Source organism: Bos indicus x Bos taurus, chromosome 24 (assembly GCF_003369695.1).
Source record: "Bos indicus x Bos taurus breed Angus x Brahman F1 hybrid chromosome 24, Bos_hybrid_MaternalHap_v2.0, whole genome shotgun sequence".
Classification (NCBI taxonomy): domain Eukaryota; kingdom Metazoa; phylum Chordata; class Mammalia; order Artiodactyla; family Bovidae; genus Bos; species Bos indicus x Bos taurus.
Window position 1 is genome coordinate 37,255,527 of NC_040099.1, and position 17,849 is coordinate 37,273,375.

At 47.3% G+C, this 17,849-nt stretch overlaps 1 protein-coding gene and 1 pseudogene across 2 annotated transcripts in view; one reads left to right on the forward strand and one right to left on the reverse strand.

The window, feature by feature from the left end:
- The window catches only part of EMILIN2 (elastin microfibril interfacer 2), a 60,056-nt gene that overhangs the window by 16,063 nt on the left and 26,144 nt on the right, over window positions 1-17,849 (forward strand). For both annotated transcript variants that reach the window (XM_027526066.1, XM_027526065.1), the window contains exon 3: window positions 13,722-13,897. In XM_027526066.1, coding sequence (XP_027381867.1) covers window positions 13,722-13,897 — 176 coding nt within the window. The remainder of the gene's footprint in view (window positions 1-13,721; window positions 13,898-17,849) is intronic.
- Window positions 15,766-16,763, reverse strand: LOC113882882 (annotated as a pseudogene).

Below are 17,849 nucleotides of genomic sequence, written 5' to 3' on the forward strand. Positions count from 1 at the left end.
GGCGCAGTGAATAAGAATCCGTCTGCCAGCACAGAAGAGATGGGTTCAATCCCTGGTCCGGGAAGATTCCACATGCTGCAGAGCCATCAAGCCCGTGCGCCACAACTGCTGAGCCTGTGCTCCAGAGCCTGTGCTCCTCAACAAGGGAAGTCACTGCAGTGAGAAGCCCGCGCTCCACAACTGGAGAGTAGCCGCTGCTCGCTGCAACTAGAGAAAGCCTGTGCAAAGTAACTAAGACCCAGTGCAGCCAAAAATAAGTTAATTTTTTTTTTAATTCCTTAAGAAAAAAATCAAGGTCCACAAGCCAGCCTGAGCAGGAGGATTCAGTGAAGACTGCAGCAACACAAGCAGCTTGGCAGACATGGCAGATGCTTCCAACCTTAAAAATCCACTGGCCACTCTGAGTCTCCTTGGAGTAAAATTCCTCCTCACTTTCTTCTCCTCCATGGCCTCCATCACCCTTTTCTATTTAAAAGCAAATAAGCACAATTCTTCTTTCCCTACCCCTGGCCCTCTACTTGTCTACACCTTCAGGCTGGAGGCGGGCTGGCTGTGGCACCATCTTCCAAAGCAGAGTTCTGCTCCTTATAAGCAGAGGGCAGTTGGCTGTCAATGTCTTGACCTTGTTTGTCTTACGTGTGGATTTGAAAATCATAAGGTAGCACTGGCGTTACCTGGACAATGTGAGAAATATTAAACTAGGTTGTAACACTTGGTCCTTCTCCCCCACAGTGTGGTCATAAATTAGAAAAGAAACACAAGCCATGTTTTCAATTCCCAGATTATTTTTTTAAACTGAGAATGAATTACCCCCAAAGAAAGAACATGGTTTTATATCTGTGGAGAAACTCCTACTGTCTTAGGATTTTCTGAGCTTCTAAGTGATTTCCACCAAGTTCCAGGTGAGGCATCTTTAAGAGCTGACCACCATCCATGGTCTTCATCCAAAGGCCCAACATTGACTACAGATGGGGTATCGTAGCCAGTTCCCCTTTGAATGGAAAAGCAATACAGTGGTCCTTTGGGCTCCACAGGGGATTAGTTCTGGGACATCCCGTGAAACCAAAATCCATGGATGGTCAAGTCCTTTATGTAAAATGGTGTAATACTTGCATAGAACCTACACATATCCTCCTGTATACTTTTAATTGTGTCTGGATAACTCATAATACAGCATAAATGCTATGTAAGTACTTATAGTAGCTGGGTGTGTGACAAATTCGTTTTGCTTTTTTGAAACTTTCTGAAATTTTCTCTTCCATGAATACTTTCTTTTTTTTTTTTAATGTATTTATTTATTTTTGGCTGTGCTGGGTCTTTGTTACTGTGCGGGCTTTTCTCTAGTCGTGGCAAGCGGGGCTGCTCTCCAGCTGTGGTGCATGGGCTTCTCACTGCGGTGGCTTCTCTTGTGGAGCACAGGCTCTAGGGCTTCCCTAGCTGCAGCGCGTGGACTCCGTAGTTTTGGCTCTCAGGCTCTAGAGCACAGGCTCAGTAGTTGTTGCTCCAAGGCACGTGGGATCGTCCCAGAGCAGGGATCGAATCCACGTCTCCTGCATTGGCAGGCAGATTCTTTACCACTGAGCCACCAGAGAAGCCCTTCCATGAATCCTTTCAACCCATGGTTGATTGATCTGAATGTACCGAGAACACCTGGTGGGCAGCTGCAGGGGGGAGGGCAGCTGGCAGACGTGGAAGCTGAGAGAAAAGAAAGCACGGAGTGACCAGAGCTGAGGGAGGGAGGTTGCCAAACAAGACAAAGGACATGGAAGAAAAACTTTCAAAATTATTGTGACTTCTGCAGGAGAATTTGAGGAAATCATGCTTCTTCTTTTTTTTAAAAAAAAAAAGAGGAAATAATCAAAAGAGTTATTCAGCGGCTCTGAGAAGAAAGATCTGGATTTCTGAACCACAGAAAATCGCCCTTGGGCTGAGCGTCACGCCAAAGGCTGAGGCTGCAGCTGTTCTTGTGTCCACACCGTGGGAACCTGGGGGCTGTGCGCGCGGGGAGGGATGGGGTGGAGGCCGCCACTCTCTGGTCCTGACTCCAGGAATCAGGGGACGGGGTGTGGCTTTGAGAAGTGGAATCATATAGACTGTAGTGGGAAAAGCAGCCTGCTGCAGCCTTGGCCCTTCCCCAAAGAATTTCTTTAGGGTATTGTGGGCCTTTGTTAATGTTGGATTATTCAGCCTCCAGAAAGCTGGGGCTGCGCTTGGGCCTTGGGGGCCCCCCACACTTGCTGGCTATTACCCAGCTGTGGACTGGTGTTCCGTCGTGTATTTCCCCAAGTGAAGAAGTTAAAGCTAAGAATGTGGACTCCTTGGAACACACGTATAAGCTGTATTTCATGCTGCTGGGCGCGCCCTGCACTTGGAAATGATGTCATTTTTAGCAATGAGAGTCTGCTCCGAGGGAAAGCACCCCCACTCTTATAGTAAATCTGAAAATGACACTTCACTGTCGATTGCAGCTGAGTTGGGACAGCCTCATGGTTGAGTCACTGGACATTTCTCCAGTCGACTTTGTCTTAGGAACTTGTTCTGTCCTCAGGGTTAAGAAGGGTGATCAGTTGTGGAAAGCATTTACTTATTTGCTGTATGATCAGACCATAAAACAAAGAGGATTTTGGGGTTTGAAATCTAACTTGCCATCATAAGTACCCAAGGAAAATACTTCAAGAGGAAACAGGAAAAGAAACAGCTTACAATTGTGGTTTCTCCAGCAATTATCAATATCAGTAATCTCAGATATGCAGATGATGGGCTTCCTGGGTGTAGTGGTAAAGAACCCACCTGCTAATGCAGGAGATGGAAGAGACCTGGGTTCAATCCCTGGGTCGGGAAGATCCCCTGGAGAAGGGAATGGCAACCTGCTTCAGTATTCTTGCCTGTAGAATCCCATGGACAGAGGAGCTTGGCAGGCTACAGTCCATGGGGACACAAAGAGTTGGACACAACTGAAGCCACTTAGCACATGCAGATGACACCACTCTTATGGCAGAAAACAAAGAAGAACTAAAGAGCCTCTTGATGAAGGTGAAAGAGGAGAATGAAAAAGCTGGCCAACTCAACATTCAAAAAACAAAGATCATGGCATCCAGTCCCATCACTTCATGGCAAACAGAAGGGGAAACAATGGAAACAGTAACAGACTTTATTTTCTTGGGCTCCAAAATCACTGCAGATAGTGACTTAAAGCCATGAAATTAAAAGACGCTTGCTCCTTGGAAGAAAAGCTATGACAAACATAGATGGCGTATTAAAAAGCAGAGACATTATTTTGCTGACAAAGGTTCATATAGTCAAAGCTATGGTTTTTCCAATAGGATATGAGAGTTGGACAATAAAGAAGGCTGAGCACTGAAGAATTGATTCTTTCTAACTGTGGTGTTAGAGAAGACTCTTGAGAGTCTCTGGGACTGCAAGGAGATCCAACCAGTCCATCCTAAAGGAAATCAGTCCTGAATATTCATTGGAAGGACTGATGCTAAATCTGAAGCTCCAATACTTTGGCCACCTGATGCGTAGAGCCAATTCATTAGAAAAGACCCTGATGCTCTGAAAGATTGATGGCAAGAGAAGAAGGGGATGACAGAGGATGAGGTGGTTGGATGGCATCACTGACTCAATGGACATGAGTTTGAACAAGCTCTGGGAGATGGTGAAGGATGGGGAAGCCTGGCGTGCTGCAGTCCATGGGGTTGCAAAGAGTCAGAGACAACTGAGCAACTGAACAACAGCAAATATCTCCTTTGTTTTGGGAAAGAGACAATCTCCTATATGTACATTTTCATTTTCAACACATTGCTTTGGTCTAAGAGCTGCGATTTAAGAAATGTACCAAGCTATATTGTAATTTGATTTATTGTTTTTTTAATTATCTTTTTGGTGGCCGTGCTGAGTCTTCATTGCTGTGCGTGGGCTTGCTCTGGTTGCAGAGAGCAGAGGCTAGTCTTGAGCTGTGTTGCTTGGACGTCTCACTGCAGTGGCTTCTCTTGTTGTGCAGCATAGGCTCTAAGTGCAAGGACTCAGTAGTTGTGACACACAGGCTTAGTTGCTCTGAAACATGTGGAATCTTCCCAGACCAGGGATCGAACCCGTGTTCCTCTGCATTGGGAGGCGAGCTCTTAACGACTAGACCACTAGGGAAGCCCTGTAATCCGGTTTTAATCAGGGCTCACCAATCTGACTTCGAGATCCATTAGGTACATTTTCAGAAATATATTTGCCCAAGCCTTTTGACTTTTAAAGCTTAGATGGATCCACCTAAGGAGTCAAGTAAAATATTTAGCATTTCTTTTCTTTCATGTTATTAATTTCTCCATCAGTTCAGTTCAGTTGCTCAGTCGTGTCCGACTCTTTGCGACCCCATGCACTGCAGCACGCCAGGCCTCCCTGTCCATCACCAACTCCCGGAGTTCACCCAAACCCATGTCCATCGAGTCGATGATGCCATCCAACCATCTCATCCTCTGTCGTCCCCTTCTCCTCCTGGCCTCAATCCCTCCCAGCATCAGAGTCTTTTCCAATGAGTCAACTCTTCACATGAGGTGGCCAAAGTATTGGAGTTTCGGCTTTAGCATTAGTCCTTCCAATGAATGCCTAGGACTGATCTCCTTTAGAATGGACTGGTTGGATCTCCTTGCAGTCCAAGGGACTCTCAAGAGTCTTCTCCAACACCACACTTCAAAAGCATCAATTCTTTGGTGCTCAGCTTTCTTCACAGTCCAAATCTCACATCCATACATGACCACTGGAAAAATCATAGCCTTGACTAGACGGATCTTTTTTGGCAAAGTAATGTCTCTGCTTTTGAATATGCTATCTAGGTTGGTCATAACTTTCCTTCCAAGGAGTAAGCGTCTTTTAATTTCATGGCTGCAGTCATCATCTGCAGTGATTTTGGAGCCCAAGAAAATAAAGTATGACACTGTTTCCACCATTTCCCCATCTATTTCCCATGAAGTGATGGGACCAGATGCCATGATCTTTGTTTTCTGAATGTTGAGCTTTAAGCCAACTTTTTCACTCTCCTCTTTCACTTTCATCAAGAGGCTTTTTAGTTCCTCTTCACTTTCTGCTATAAGGGTGGTACATCTGCATATCTGAGGTTATTGATATTTCTCCCGACAATCTTGATTCCAGCTTGTGCTTCTTCCAGCCCAGCATTTCTCATGATGTACTCTGCATAGAAGTTAAATAAGCAGGGTGACAATATACAGCCTTGACATACTCCTTTTCCTATTTGGAACCAGTCTGTTGTTCCATGTCCAGTTCTAACTGTTGCTTCCTGACCTGCATACAAATTTCTCAAGAGGCAGGTCAGGTGGTCTGGTATTCCCATCTCTTTCAGAATTTTTCACAGTTTCTTGTGATCCGCACAGTCAAAGGCTTTGGCATAGTCAATAAAGCAGAAATAGATGTTTTTCTGGAACTCTCTTGCTTTTCCGATGATCCAGCGGATGTTGGCAATTTGATCTCTGGTTCCTCTGCCTTTTCTAAAACCAGCTTGAACATGTGGAAGTTCACAGTTCACGTATTGCTGAAGCCTGGCTTGGAGAATTTTGAGCATTACTTTCTAGCATGTGAGATGAGTGCAATTGTGCGGTAGTTTGAGCATTCTTGGGATCTAATTAGAAATGTGTTGTGTAGCAGAAAAAGATGAGAATTGTGATTAAAAATTTGTATTGGAGTATAGTTGATTTACAATTTTGCTTTAGTTTCTGCTGTACACAAAGTGAATCAGTTATGCATGAACATATATCCACTCTTTTTTAGATTCTTTTCCCATATAGACCATTGCAGAGTATTGAGTAGAGTGCTGTGCTCTACTGTAGGTCCTTATTAGTTATCTACTTTAGACAGAGTGGTGTGTATATGTTACTCCTGATCTATAGGTGATGTGCTTTACCCTGTAAGAAGGCTCTCTGGTTTCTTCACTCAATCTCATGTGGCAGGGTGGAGGGTGCTTTTCCCAATGTGGACGATCAGCATTAGATGGGACACAGGGATCAGAATCACTTCCTTAGCTCGTCTTGTCCATACACACGGTTTCAAATGGCTGACTTTTGGATCATCCGTGGACACGGTGGACTTGGATGGGAAGTACTTCTTCTGCTTGTGCAGAACCCCTTTTCCTTCACACAGTTCTGAAATCCCTTCCAGCTTCAAACTCTACAACCTCCATAGTATTTACTTTTGGCAAACTGCTAATTCAATAAAAAAACTCACTTAATTATTCACTGATTGGCAGGACAGCAAACAAACAAACAAAAAAATCCATTTGTCAGAGGCGGGTTCTAGAACATCAGTCCACTGTCTTGGCCATTTCTCTGTTGGAAAACCGGGCCCAACTTTGTAAAAGGGAATTACTCTGTAAAAAGGAAATTGTGACCCATGCCACCACACGGGTGAGCCTCAGGTGAAGGGGATCAGGACAGACCACCTCAAAACCTACCACTTTGGCATACTGATTATTCTGAGCTGAAAGCTGTTGAGAAACCACCGAGACAAGACCTTTCTTTAAAAAAAAAAAATTATTTATGACTGCGCTGGGTCTTCGTTGCTGCATGCAGGGGCTCTAGTTGTGGTGAGTGGGCTTCTCAGTGAGGCGGCTTCTCTTGCTGTGCAGCACGGGCTCTGGGATGTGCCGGTTCAGGAGTTGCGGCCATGAGCCGAGTTGCCTCGTGGCATGTGGAATCCTCCTGGACCAGGGACTGAACCCATGTCCCCTGCATTGGCATGTGGACTCCCAACCACTGGACCACCAGGGAAGCCCAAGACAAGACCTTTCTGAAATCCCCATTGATGCCCCAAAGCATCACCTGTACAGGGATGAGAGGAGGGAACCTTATCACCGGAGGCAGAGAACAGCACCGGCAGGAGTCTGCCTAAACAAACCTAAGACGGCCCACATCACCTGTTCCTTTCCTACCCAAATCCCCATGATTTATTGCTTCTTGAAGCCTGAACCCTCTTTTCTCTGTCTGGTGCCTTCTCCGCAATTGATCACCTTTTGTTAAAATGGTACCTAAGGCTCTGAGTCTAACTGCTGCTTTGAGTTTTCACTTCTTTCCCATGAGGCCTCCTGGGCACATACAAATATTAACATCAATAAAATTTGTATGTCTTTTTCTCCTGTTAATCTATCTTTTGTCAGTTTGATTCACAGGCCCCAGGAACACACATAAGAGGGTAGAAAGTGTTAGTCCCTCAGTCATGTCTGACTCTTTGCAACCCCATAGACTGTAGCCCGCCAAGTTCCTCTGTCCATGGGATTTTCCAGGCAAGAATACTGGAGTGGGTTGCCATTCCCTTCTCCAGGGGATCTTCCCGACCCACAGATTGAACCTGAGTCTCCAGCATTGCAGGCAGATTCTTTACCATCTGAACCACCAGGAAAGCCCCATAAAAGGGTAGAAGAAAAGTTTTTTCCTCTCCTACAGGGACATTATGCTAAGTAACACAAAGCCAGTTACAAAAGGACAAATACTATGTGATTCTACTTACATTATGTACTGAGAGCGGTCAGATTTATGGAGACAAGAAGAATGTGGTTGCCAGGGGCTGGGAGGTGGGGGCTGGGGAGTTAGTGTTTAATATGGGTTCAGAGTTTCAGTTTAGGGTGATAAAAATGTTCTGTAGATGGTGTTGATGGTGGTGGTAATGTTTGTACAACATTGTGAATGTACTTGTGCCACTGAACTGTGCTGTGAAAAATGGCCAAGACAGTAAACTGTGGGTAATGTGTATTTTAACCATAGTTTAAAAAAAAAAAAAAAAAGTGGAATTGCTGTGTCCAGCCTGAACTGCTCTGTGGAAAACCTGGAGCAGTAGCTGTGTGTCAGACACCCAAGTCGGCCCTGAGTGCTCATTCGGAAACTTCTCGAGTTTACATGTGTGGACTTTCCTTGTCCCTGGAAAGTGAAAGAAAGTGAAAATGTTAGTCAGTCTTGTCCGACTCTTTGCAACCCCATGGACTGTGACCCCCCAGGCTTCTCTGTCTATGGGATTTCCCAGGCAAGAATACTGGAGTGGGTTGCCATTTCCTTCTCCAGGGGTTTTCCAGACTCAGGAACTGAACCCCTGTCTCCTGCTCCAGGGGAGGAGGTTATTTCCCCAGACCTAGGTGCTCCCTACTCGGGAGAGGGAAGCGCCTCTTCTCCATTGTCTGTCCCATTCTGAATGATCCTGTGTGGAACCACACACGTGGAATGAAGCAACAAGAGCTGGCTCCAGGTTCTTGTGGGGCTAGCCAGTGTCTGGAGGACGGAGAGGAATTTACTAGAAAGTCTATTCTTGGGAGAAATCCCAGTCAAGTGAGTGTCCCCCAGGGGCCGCCAGGCTTTCCATTTGTGTGGAGTGTAAAATAAAAACAGGTAAACACTGAATGCAGGGAAAGGACCCGTGCCTCGTGTAACCGCTGTGCAACGGGTCCTGTACCAGTAACGAGTGGTTATTTCAAGGGCACGTGTTCCCTTTGCTGCTGGGGACACGGGAGGAGAAATCAGATGAACAGATAGACATAGGCCCATTGCTGTTCCCTTGACAATCTTGTGACTGTCTTGGCCAGCCCTGTCCTGCAGAACTTTCTGTGGTGATGGAGACGTTAACGTTGTTTATCTAACACTGGCCACTGTGGCTGCAAAGCATGTGAAATGTGGATAGTGTGATTGAGCAACTAGATGTTCAGTTTAATTTGATTTTAATCAGTTTATATTTAAACAGCTGCCCCAGATAACAGCTGTCTTCTTGGAAAGCACAGTGCTGGCTTACCTTCTGGTGTTGAGTCTTGTCCTGTTCCCATGACTGTGGACCCTGGGGCTTGATTGGGTTCTGGTAGGACTCCGGAGGGCTTCCCTGGTGGCTCAGCAGTGAAGAGTCCACCTGCCAGTGCAGGAGATGCAGGTCTAATCTCTGGGTCAGGAAGATCCCCTGGAGAAGGGAATGGCAACCCACTCCAGTATTCTTGCTTGGAGAATCTCATGGACAGAGAAGCCTGGTGGGCTACAGTCCATGGGGTCGCAAAAAGTCAGACTCTACTTACAGACTCAACAACAACAACAGGACTCAGGAAGCCACTTCTTCTGGCTGAGACCTGGGGGTCGATCACTCTGGGGCTTTAATTTTTATTTATTTTTGGCTGTGCTGGGTCTCAGTGCTGCAAAGGCTTTTCTTGAGTTGCGGTGAGCAGGGGCCCACTCTCTAGCTGGGGTACACAGGCTTCTCGTTGCAGTGGCTTCTCTTGTTCTGGATCACGGGCTCCAGGGCACACAGGTTTCCGTAGTTGTGGTGCACAGGCATAGCTGCCCTGTGTCATGTGGGGTCTTCCCCAACCAGGGATTGAACCTGTGTCCCCTGCATTGGCAGGTGATTCTTATCCACTGGACCACGAGGGAAGTCCACTCTGGGTTTTTCTGTATGGACATTGGACTCTCCCAAACCTGGTCAAAGGTGGGCCTAGTGTCATTAATTAATTGTTTGATCAATCAGTTATTGATTAGCAATTAATAAGTTATTTATTCAGCACAGTAGGACAGTGTGAAAAACGGGGACATTATGGGGAACAGAGCCACCAGGCATTCTTGCTTTCTTGGAGTTTTTGAGCTGCAGAGAGAAGGATGAATTCTGAACGAGCACATTCAACTGTAATTGGAAACAGGTGAGGGAAGGTCTCACCTCCTGCTAGGAAGGCATCTTCATGGGGATGACATCAACTGGAAGCACAGTCACTTTTTCCCCTTGTGTGTTAACAGGGACACTTCCCGTCACATGGTCCCTGAGTTTTGAGTCAACTTTTCTAGTCCTTTTCTCCCACCTGCCTTTTCATTAGCATCTCCTGGGCTCATCTGGTGCCTTGACCCAGGGGAACTTGTAAAAATGGTGAACTCTTGTCTCACCCTCCCCCGCAAAAAAAAAACCAAAAGGACTTCAGAGGAGAGGAGGGGACTTAGGTGGGGCTGTAGGGCAGCTCATTGCCTGCCCGCCCCCCACCCTGCCCCCAGGGGGGCCTGAGGCAGCTGGTCAGGGCTCCCCAGGGCACAGGATGCTGTTCCAGTCCTGACCCGAGGCTGGGATGGGGGCCAAGGCTCCAGCCCTGCCTGCCATGACTCTGTCCCTTTGGCTGCAGGCCCTCCTTGGCTGCCCCATCGGGGTGCAGCTCGCTGATTCAGTGAATGTCTATGGAGCATCATCCTAGCCCCAGTCCAGGGGCTCCATTCACTCCCTGCCAGAGTCTGGGTGCTTCTCAATTCTGGCTGTACTCAGCCATTATGTGGGGAGTTTCTGCAAGGTACACATGCCTGGGGACCCCCTGCTCCAGACCAATGAAATCAGAATTTTGAGGATAAAGGCCTGGACATATTTAAAAAGTTCCCTGGGGAATTCCCCGGTGGTACGGTGGATGAGAATCCGCCTGCTAATGCAGAGGACACAGGTTCGATCCCTGGACCAGGAAGCTCCCACTTGCTGCTGGCCAGGTGAGCCCGTGCACCACAACTAGAGTGGCACCCCACCCCTGCCCCATTCACCGCAATTTGAGAAAGCCTGTGTGCAGCAACAAAGACCCAGAGCAGCCAAAAATAAATGAATAATAAAATTTTTTTTAAAAAGCTCCTTGGTAGGAATACTGTTCCACAAAGCCAGAGTGATGGGGAGCAGGCCTGGGGATGCTACTTGGGGCCTCCCCACCCTCCGGGGAGCCCCCTCATTGCCCTTGGAGGAGTGGCAACCCCGTTTCTTGGGGATACCCTAGAAATGTTGTGGGACCAAACAGCCCCTGCCTCCCCTATGACACCCCCCTCCCCCCAGCTGAGGCCTGGGAACCCGCAGATGCCTCGGGCATTGTATCCTCCTATGCAGGGAGGTGGCCGTGAGCTTTCCCACAGTGGAGGTGGCCCCTGATGGCTTCCAGCTGTCCCGGGGCTGGAAACTTGGTGGGAGACGCGGCCAACCTGAAGTCCATTGAAACCAGAAACCCTACAGCAATGGGAGTGGGGCGAGTGGAGAAGGCGGTGCTCCAGGGAGCTTTCCTAACTTAAAGAGCTGGCTCTGAAATCATCACTGCCTTCAGGGAGAAGAATGAAGTGTGTTGGAGAACTGAGCACTTTCTTGGGCAGTGAGGGGCTAAGGCCCTTGGCTCAGGTCGGGTGGGGTGGGGTGGGGGTCGTCCCTCGTCCACCGGCGTCAGAGCCCCTCCTCGCGGCTCAGCTGCGGTCAGAGGGCTTACTGTGGGCTGTCATCACCTGGCACACGAACAAAACTCCGGAGCAAACGTATTTTCACGTTCAATCCTAAATGCTCAGAGGAACCAGGTTTTCCTGAGATCACACATTTTTCCAGCATTAGGCTGTGGTTGAGCAAAACAATGAAATGGGATTTTTCTTTCTTTTCCTGTAGTTTCTGGGGCCACACAGAAGATGCTTTGGGTAGGTGGGGTGCCAGGTTGGGGGAGAGGGCAAGAGTGTAACCTGGACCGAATTAGATACTCAGGCTGCCTTCTCACCCAGCCTTCTGGAACATCTCCGAGTGGGTGGGGTGGCTTTGAATTTAGGGCAGTTGCCAGGCAGACTGGTGGCTTCCACGTGCTGGGAGGGCCATGGCGGGTGCAGGGGAGAACATGGGTTTAAAGCCGGTCCTGGCCCTTCCTGGGGCTTCCCTAGTGACTTAGATGGTAAAGAATCCACATGTAATGCAGGAGACCCGGGTTTGATCCCAGGGTTGGGACGATCTCCTGGAGAAGGGAATGGCAACCCATTCCAATATTCTTGCCTGGAGAGTCCTGTGAACAGAGGAGCCTGGTGGGCTGCAGTCCATGGGGTTGCAAAAGAGTCAGACACGACTGAAGTGACTGAGCATACATGCATTCTGGCCCTTCCTGACCATTGGGAGGAGTCACTTAACCTCTCTGAGCCTCTCTTTTCCCAGCTGTGAGCACGGGATGGTGTTCTCAGTGGGATCTTGATGGGGAATGTAGGAGGAATGAGAATGAAGGGCCTAGGAGGGGGCTTTTGCCACTGCTTTGCCCCCCAACCCCTTGAGCAGCCCTTTTCTGTTTTATTTATTGGGTTTTCACATCAGTTTTCCCCAAAAAGGCTCCCACCCAAGCATCTCAAAATCCACACACCCAGGCTGCATCAGAGACCAGTCATAACAGAGCCTCTGAGGCTGAGCCCGGACATGGGCGGTCTTTCACAGGTCCCTGGTGAATGTGACACGTGGCCAAGGTTGAGAACCATGCCCTCAAGACCAGGTGTGGTGACACTCCTGCCCAGCAGCGCTATCGCCGGCCCCCCTAGAATTCTGCAGGGTCGCCTTGCCTGTCCTGGCCGGGGGCAGTGCCTGGCTCGTATGGTTCTGTGTCATGCTCGGGCCCCTCAGCCGGGGTGCCAGAAGTCTGTGACGTTCAGCCACTTGTGATTCTCTCAGGAATGTGACTTTGAACTCTGCCTGCCGTGAGGCCAGGGCCTGAGGCGGAGTCCTTTGGCTGGCTTGAGGCCCCTTGAGGAACAACACGAAAAGGGAGCTGACTGCTAGTGCTGGGGTCAGAAATGAAGAGCAACTGACGAGACTCAAGAAAGCTGGGGTTGCCGTCGGCAGGAGAAGCCAAGGTGGACGAGGGGCTGCTCGCCTCTGCTGTGAGCAGGGCCCCTGGGGGTGAACTCTGGCTTGATCCCCCCGGGTGCCCAGGGGTCCTGGATCAGCTCTCTGCTCTGGGCTGCGGTCCAGCCCTGGGTCTGACGGACTTTCCAGCTTGTTGCCAGGGTCTCTGTGAGATGCATGAGTGCACATGAGTTAGTGTTAGTCGCTCAGTCGTGTCCGACTCTTTGCAACCCCATGAACTGTAGCCCTCCAAGCTCCTCTGTCCTGGGGATTCTCCAGGCAAGAATACGGGAGTGGGTTGCCACTTACTTCTCTAGGGGATGTTCCCAACCCAGGGATTGAACCTGGGTCTCCTGCATTGCAGGTGGATTCTTCAACATCTGAGCCACCAAGATCTCAACACAAATAGTATGAGGTGGGTCTGCAGAGGCACTGCTCCCTTTGCCAGGTGTCAGGAAAGAAGGTGCCAAGATAAATATATGGGGGGTGGGAGGCGAGGGTGCCAGGCATGTTGTGTGTAAAACACTAACCAAATGGGCCTGACTTGGCCTGGGATAATCTCCACCAAGCAGCAAATTGTCAAATAGAAGTTTGTCAGTGAAGTGAAAGCCCAGTTTTTGAAAACTGTCCACATCCAGTGAGAGTCACACCTTCTTCCCTGGTGGCTCAGATGGTAAGGAATCTGCCTGCAATGCAGGAGACTCCAGTTCGATCCCGGGGTCAGGAAGATCTCCTGAAGAAGGGTATGGTAACCCATTCCAGTATTCTTGCTGGAGAATCCCCAGGACAGAGGAGCTTGCCGGGCTGCAGTTTATGGGGTTGCAAAGAGTCAGACACGACTGAGCGACTAACACTCTCCGTACTCTCAATGAGAGTCATGGGTCAGGGTTTTCTGAGTTGTCTGTTTCTCCAGCCTTTCAAGGGAGGGCAGCTGGGGGCAGGTGGATCCAAGAGATGGAGGAAGGAGGTGGGGGGTAGAGCTGGACTGGAGGAGACCGGTGACCCCTTGGGGTCATACTGCAGAGAGCAGTGACCCAGGGCCTCTTCACTTGGGTGCAGCCAGGAAGGCCGGGGTGTCTGCCGCAGCAACCAGTAACAAGAGATGCCACCTTGCTCTTTGGCAGGTATCGCGTGAATGTCAGACCCAGGTACGTCACCAGGTACAAGACGGTGACGCAGTTGGAATGGAGGTGCTGCCCTGGCTTCAGGGGGGGAAACTGTCAAGAAGGTCCCAGAGACCCTGGGAGGATGCCCCGCCCCATGCCCACTCGGCCCCGCAACAGCATGAAGAAACCCACAGGTAACTCACTGCTTTCCTGTGCTCACCTCTGCTCATCACCGCTCCTTCCAACTCCAGGCTTTGTGAGTTACATGCAGGGGTTTCCCAGAGCTTCCAAGAACACACCCGTATGCCTGCAGGAGGCACGTGGCACACACATTGATGTGCAGAAGCAGTAGCGATTAGAAGACAAACTTTTAAAAAATAAATTGCTTTGTTAGGGCCAGCTGGTTGTGAAAACCAAGACCTTAGAGGAGATGAGGCTGGGTTCAGCCTTGTGTGGCCTGAGGCAGAGACAGAAGAGATTCTCATGTAATGATGTAATGACGCCTGGTTTGTTTTTACTTTAGTTTTCATGTGCAAGCTCCCTTAAGACTGAATTTGAAATCGCTAAAATTGTTTGTTGTGTTTTTAAATAGGGAAATAGAATCATTCTTATTCTGTTTGGGGTGAGATACTCAGCGGTAAAAGAATCTGCCCACAGTGCAGGAGACACAGGAAACACGAGTTCAGACCCTGGGTCAGGAAGATCCCCTGGAGGAGGGCATGGCAACCCACTCTGGTATTCTTTCCTGGAGAATCCCATGGACAGAGGAGCTTGGTGGGCTCCAGTCCATGGGGTTGCAAGAGTCGGACACAAATGAAGCGACCAAGCACAAGCGAGCATATTTGCAAAGCTAAGCCCAGAGTTAGAAGTATCCAATGAGGTGGTTCTTAATTTGCTTCTGATTATTTTTTTAAGTGAATTAGCACAAACTCAATGAATAATTTAGAAAGCAATGATAATTTTCACCTTGTTTTTTTTAAAATATTCATTTACTTATTTACTTATGGGGCCATGCTGGGTCTTAATTGGAAGATGTGGAATCTTTTAATATTTCCCTGACCAGGGATTGAACCTGGGCCCCTTGAGTTGGAAGCACAGAGGCTTAGCCACTGGGATCACCAGGGAAGTCCCGCCTTGGCTTTTAAGTAAAACATTAACAGACAGTAAAGAATCTGCTGGCAGTGCAGGAGCCTGGGTTCGATCCCTGGGTTGGGAATATCCCTTGGAGAAGGGAATGGCAACCCATTCGAGTGTTTTTGCCCGGAGAATCCCATGGACAGAGGAGCCTGGGCAGCTACAGTGCATGGGTTTGCAAAGAATCAGACATGACTGAGAAACTAACACTTAAGAGACTGACTTTTTAAAATTTTCTGGCCACACTGTGCAGCTTGTGGGATTTTAGTTCCCCAACCAGGGATCGAACCCTTGCTCCCTTCATTGGAAGTGTGGGGTCTTACCCACTGGACCACCAGGGAAGTCCCCAAGAGGCTGACTTTTATGGACAAAAATGTTTTGACATTTTATTCTACATCACTTTATCTTTCTTCTTTTTTAAAGTTCAGTCAGAAAACTTAGATTTTCTTTTGAGTTAGATGTTTAAGTCATTTTTAAATGATTATATTTTCTGATGAGGTGTTTTCCGTTTTGAAACTAGTGGTGTTTCTCAATATTCTCTGTAGAACAGATTTTATTTATTATTTTTTTTTTTTTTCTCACTGCTTCAGTCAACAAAAGGGAAAGTTTAGGAGAAGGAAATGGCAACCCACTCCAGTGTTCTTGCCTGAAGAATCCCAGGGATGGGGGAGCCTGGTGGGCTGCCATCTATGGGGTCGCACAGAGTCGGCCACGACTGAAGCGACTTAGCAGCAGCAGCAGCAATCTTGAATCATACAAGTACTCCCTAATATTCAACAAAAATATAGCAAAATAATATCTTTAAACAAATTGATCTTAGGCAAAATCCCACTTGTGTAGTAGGCATGTAACATCATCGTCTGTTCAGTCATCTCCAAAAACAGTAAAATATAACTACTCTTTGTTGGGCAATATAAAATGTTAAATGGAGCAGAATACCAAAAGACTAAAAATGAAGAAAGCCTGATTTAAGAATTTTGTTTTCATAAAGTGTGACCTTTGTTTTAAATGTTGTCTTAAAAATGTTGGATTTACACAGCTTTAAAAATAAGCTCAGAATTTATATGTCAATCACTTTTAGCCCTTTTAAAGAACTCAATTGTGCATCTTGCTGTCATGAAGGATATAAAGATGGATTAGATGAGCTGTTGTTTTTTCTTACTGTTATAAGCTTAGTTTCATGCATTATGACAAATTCAGAGGCAGAAGAGTTTGTAGGTATTGAAATCATTGCTAGTTAATCACAGGTGTGAAATCATGGATGCTATAAAAAGTACATTTTCAGTAAAAGCTTTGCAACTTATAAAAAAAAAAAAAAAAAAAGAAAGGGAAAGTTTACTGAGGCCCCAGGGCCACAGGCAGGAGGCCGCCCGGTGGGCAAAGAAGCCGGCAGAGGGGCCTTATTTGACATTCTTCCTGGGGTGCAGGTTGTTGGTGTGGCCACGCTTCTTGCAGCAGTTGACCGCCAGGGCTATCGGTGATCGTAACACAGCCGACGTCTTGTCTCAGTTGGATTTCTGAGCGAGGTGGCAGGGGGAAGGCTCAACGGTGCCGCTTCACAGATGAAGCACTAAGTTCAGGGTGAACTCTTTCTGAATTTTGTAGTCTGACAGAGCACAGCTCATCCTCCAGCTGTGTGCCGGCAAAAACTAGATGCTGCTGGTCAGGCGGGATACCTTCCTGATCATGGATTTTGACTTTGACATTCTCAATGATGTCGCTGGGCTTGACCTCAGGGGTGATGGTCCTGCCCTTCAGGGTCTTCACAAAAGTCAGCATCTCTGCCTCTGCTGCAAGGCTGCCGCCACCGACCTGTAAAACAGATTTTAAAATAACTTTTTTATTACAAAAGTAATGCATATCAATTAAAGAATGTTTGTAACATATGGGGCTTCCCTTGTGGATCAGCTGGTAAAGAATCCGCCTGCAAAGCAGGAGACCTAGGTTCGATCCCTGGGTTGGGAAGATCCCCTGGAGAAGGGAAAGGCTACCCACTCCAGTATTCTGGCCTGGAGAATTTCATGGACTGTATAGTCCATGGGGTTGCAGAGAGTCAGACACAACTGAGCAACCTTTACTTTCACTTGAAACATATAGGAAAAATATTTAAGTACATATCGTCTTGGACTTCCCCGGTGGTCCAGTAGTTAAGACTCCGTGTTCCCGTGGCAGGTGCCTGGGTTCCATCCCCGGTTGGGGAACTAAGATCCTGCATGCTGCACAGCCAGGCCAAGAAAAGGAAGAGAAAAAAAAAAGTACATCTAATCTTACCACCAAACGAGAAGTACTGTTAACATTTTACTATAAAATACTGCTCTCTTTCCTGTATCTGCATATACATTTTGTTAAAGAAAAATTTATTCATCCCACAAATATTTATTGAGCTTCTGGATCTGCAGTCTTTATACTTAGGTGTTTTGGAGAAAAAGTCAAGGCGGACACTAGATAAGTAATCACATCAGAGCACAGTCAGGGCTCTGATGGGGGCTCTGAGAGGGCGCATTGGATCACAGTAGACAGTTTATTTCTGTTTTGTTTACTTTTAGATTTTGTCTTGTAAAAGTTTAAGCATACATATAGTTTAATGAGTTGAATCGCTTTATAATATGAAGACTATTAGGAAAAGCAGTGATTCCCTTTCTCTGCCAGTTTCCCTTCTTCTCAGGAGTAATTGCTTTAAACTCTTATAATTTTTCTTTTAAATTGAAGTATAGTTGATTTACAATATTAATTATAGCTCTACAACAAAGTGACTCAGTGTTTTCATGGATTATACTTCATTTAAAGTTATTGCAGAATAATGGCTGTATTTCCCTGTGCTGTATAATATGTCCTTGTGGCTTATTTATTTTATACACAGTAGTGTGTATCTCTTAATCTCCTGCCCCAGTCTTGTCCCTCCCCTTTTCCCTCTCCCCACTGGTAACCACCAGTTTGTTCTCTGTATCTGTGAATTTGTTCTTGTTTTTATATATACATCCATTTGTTTTATTTTTTAGCTTCCACACATAA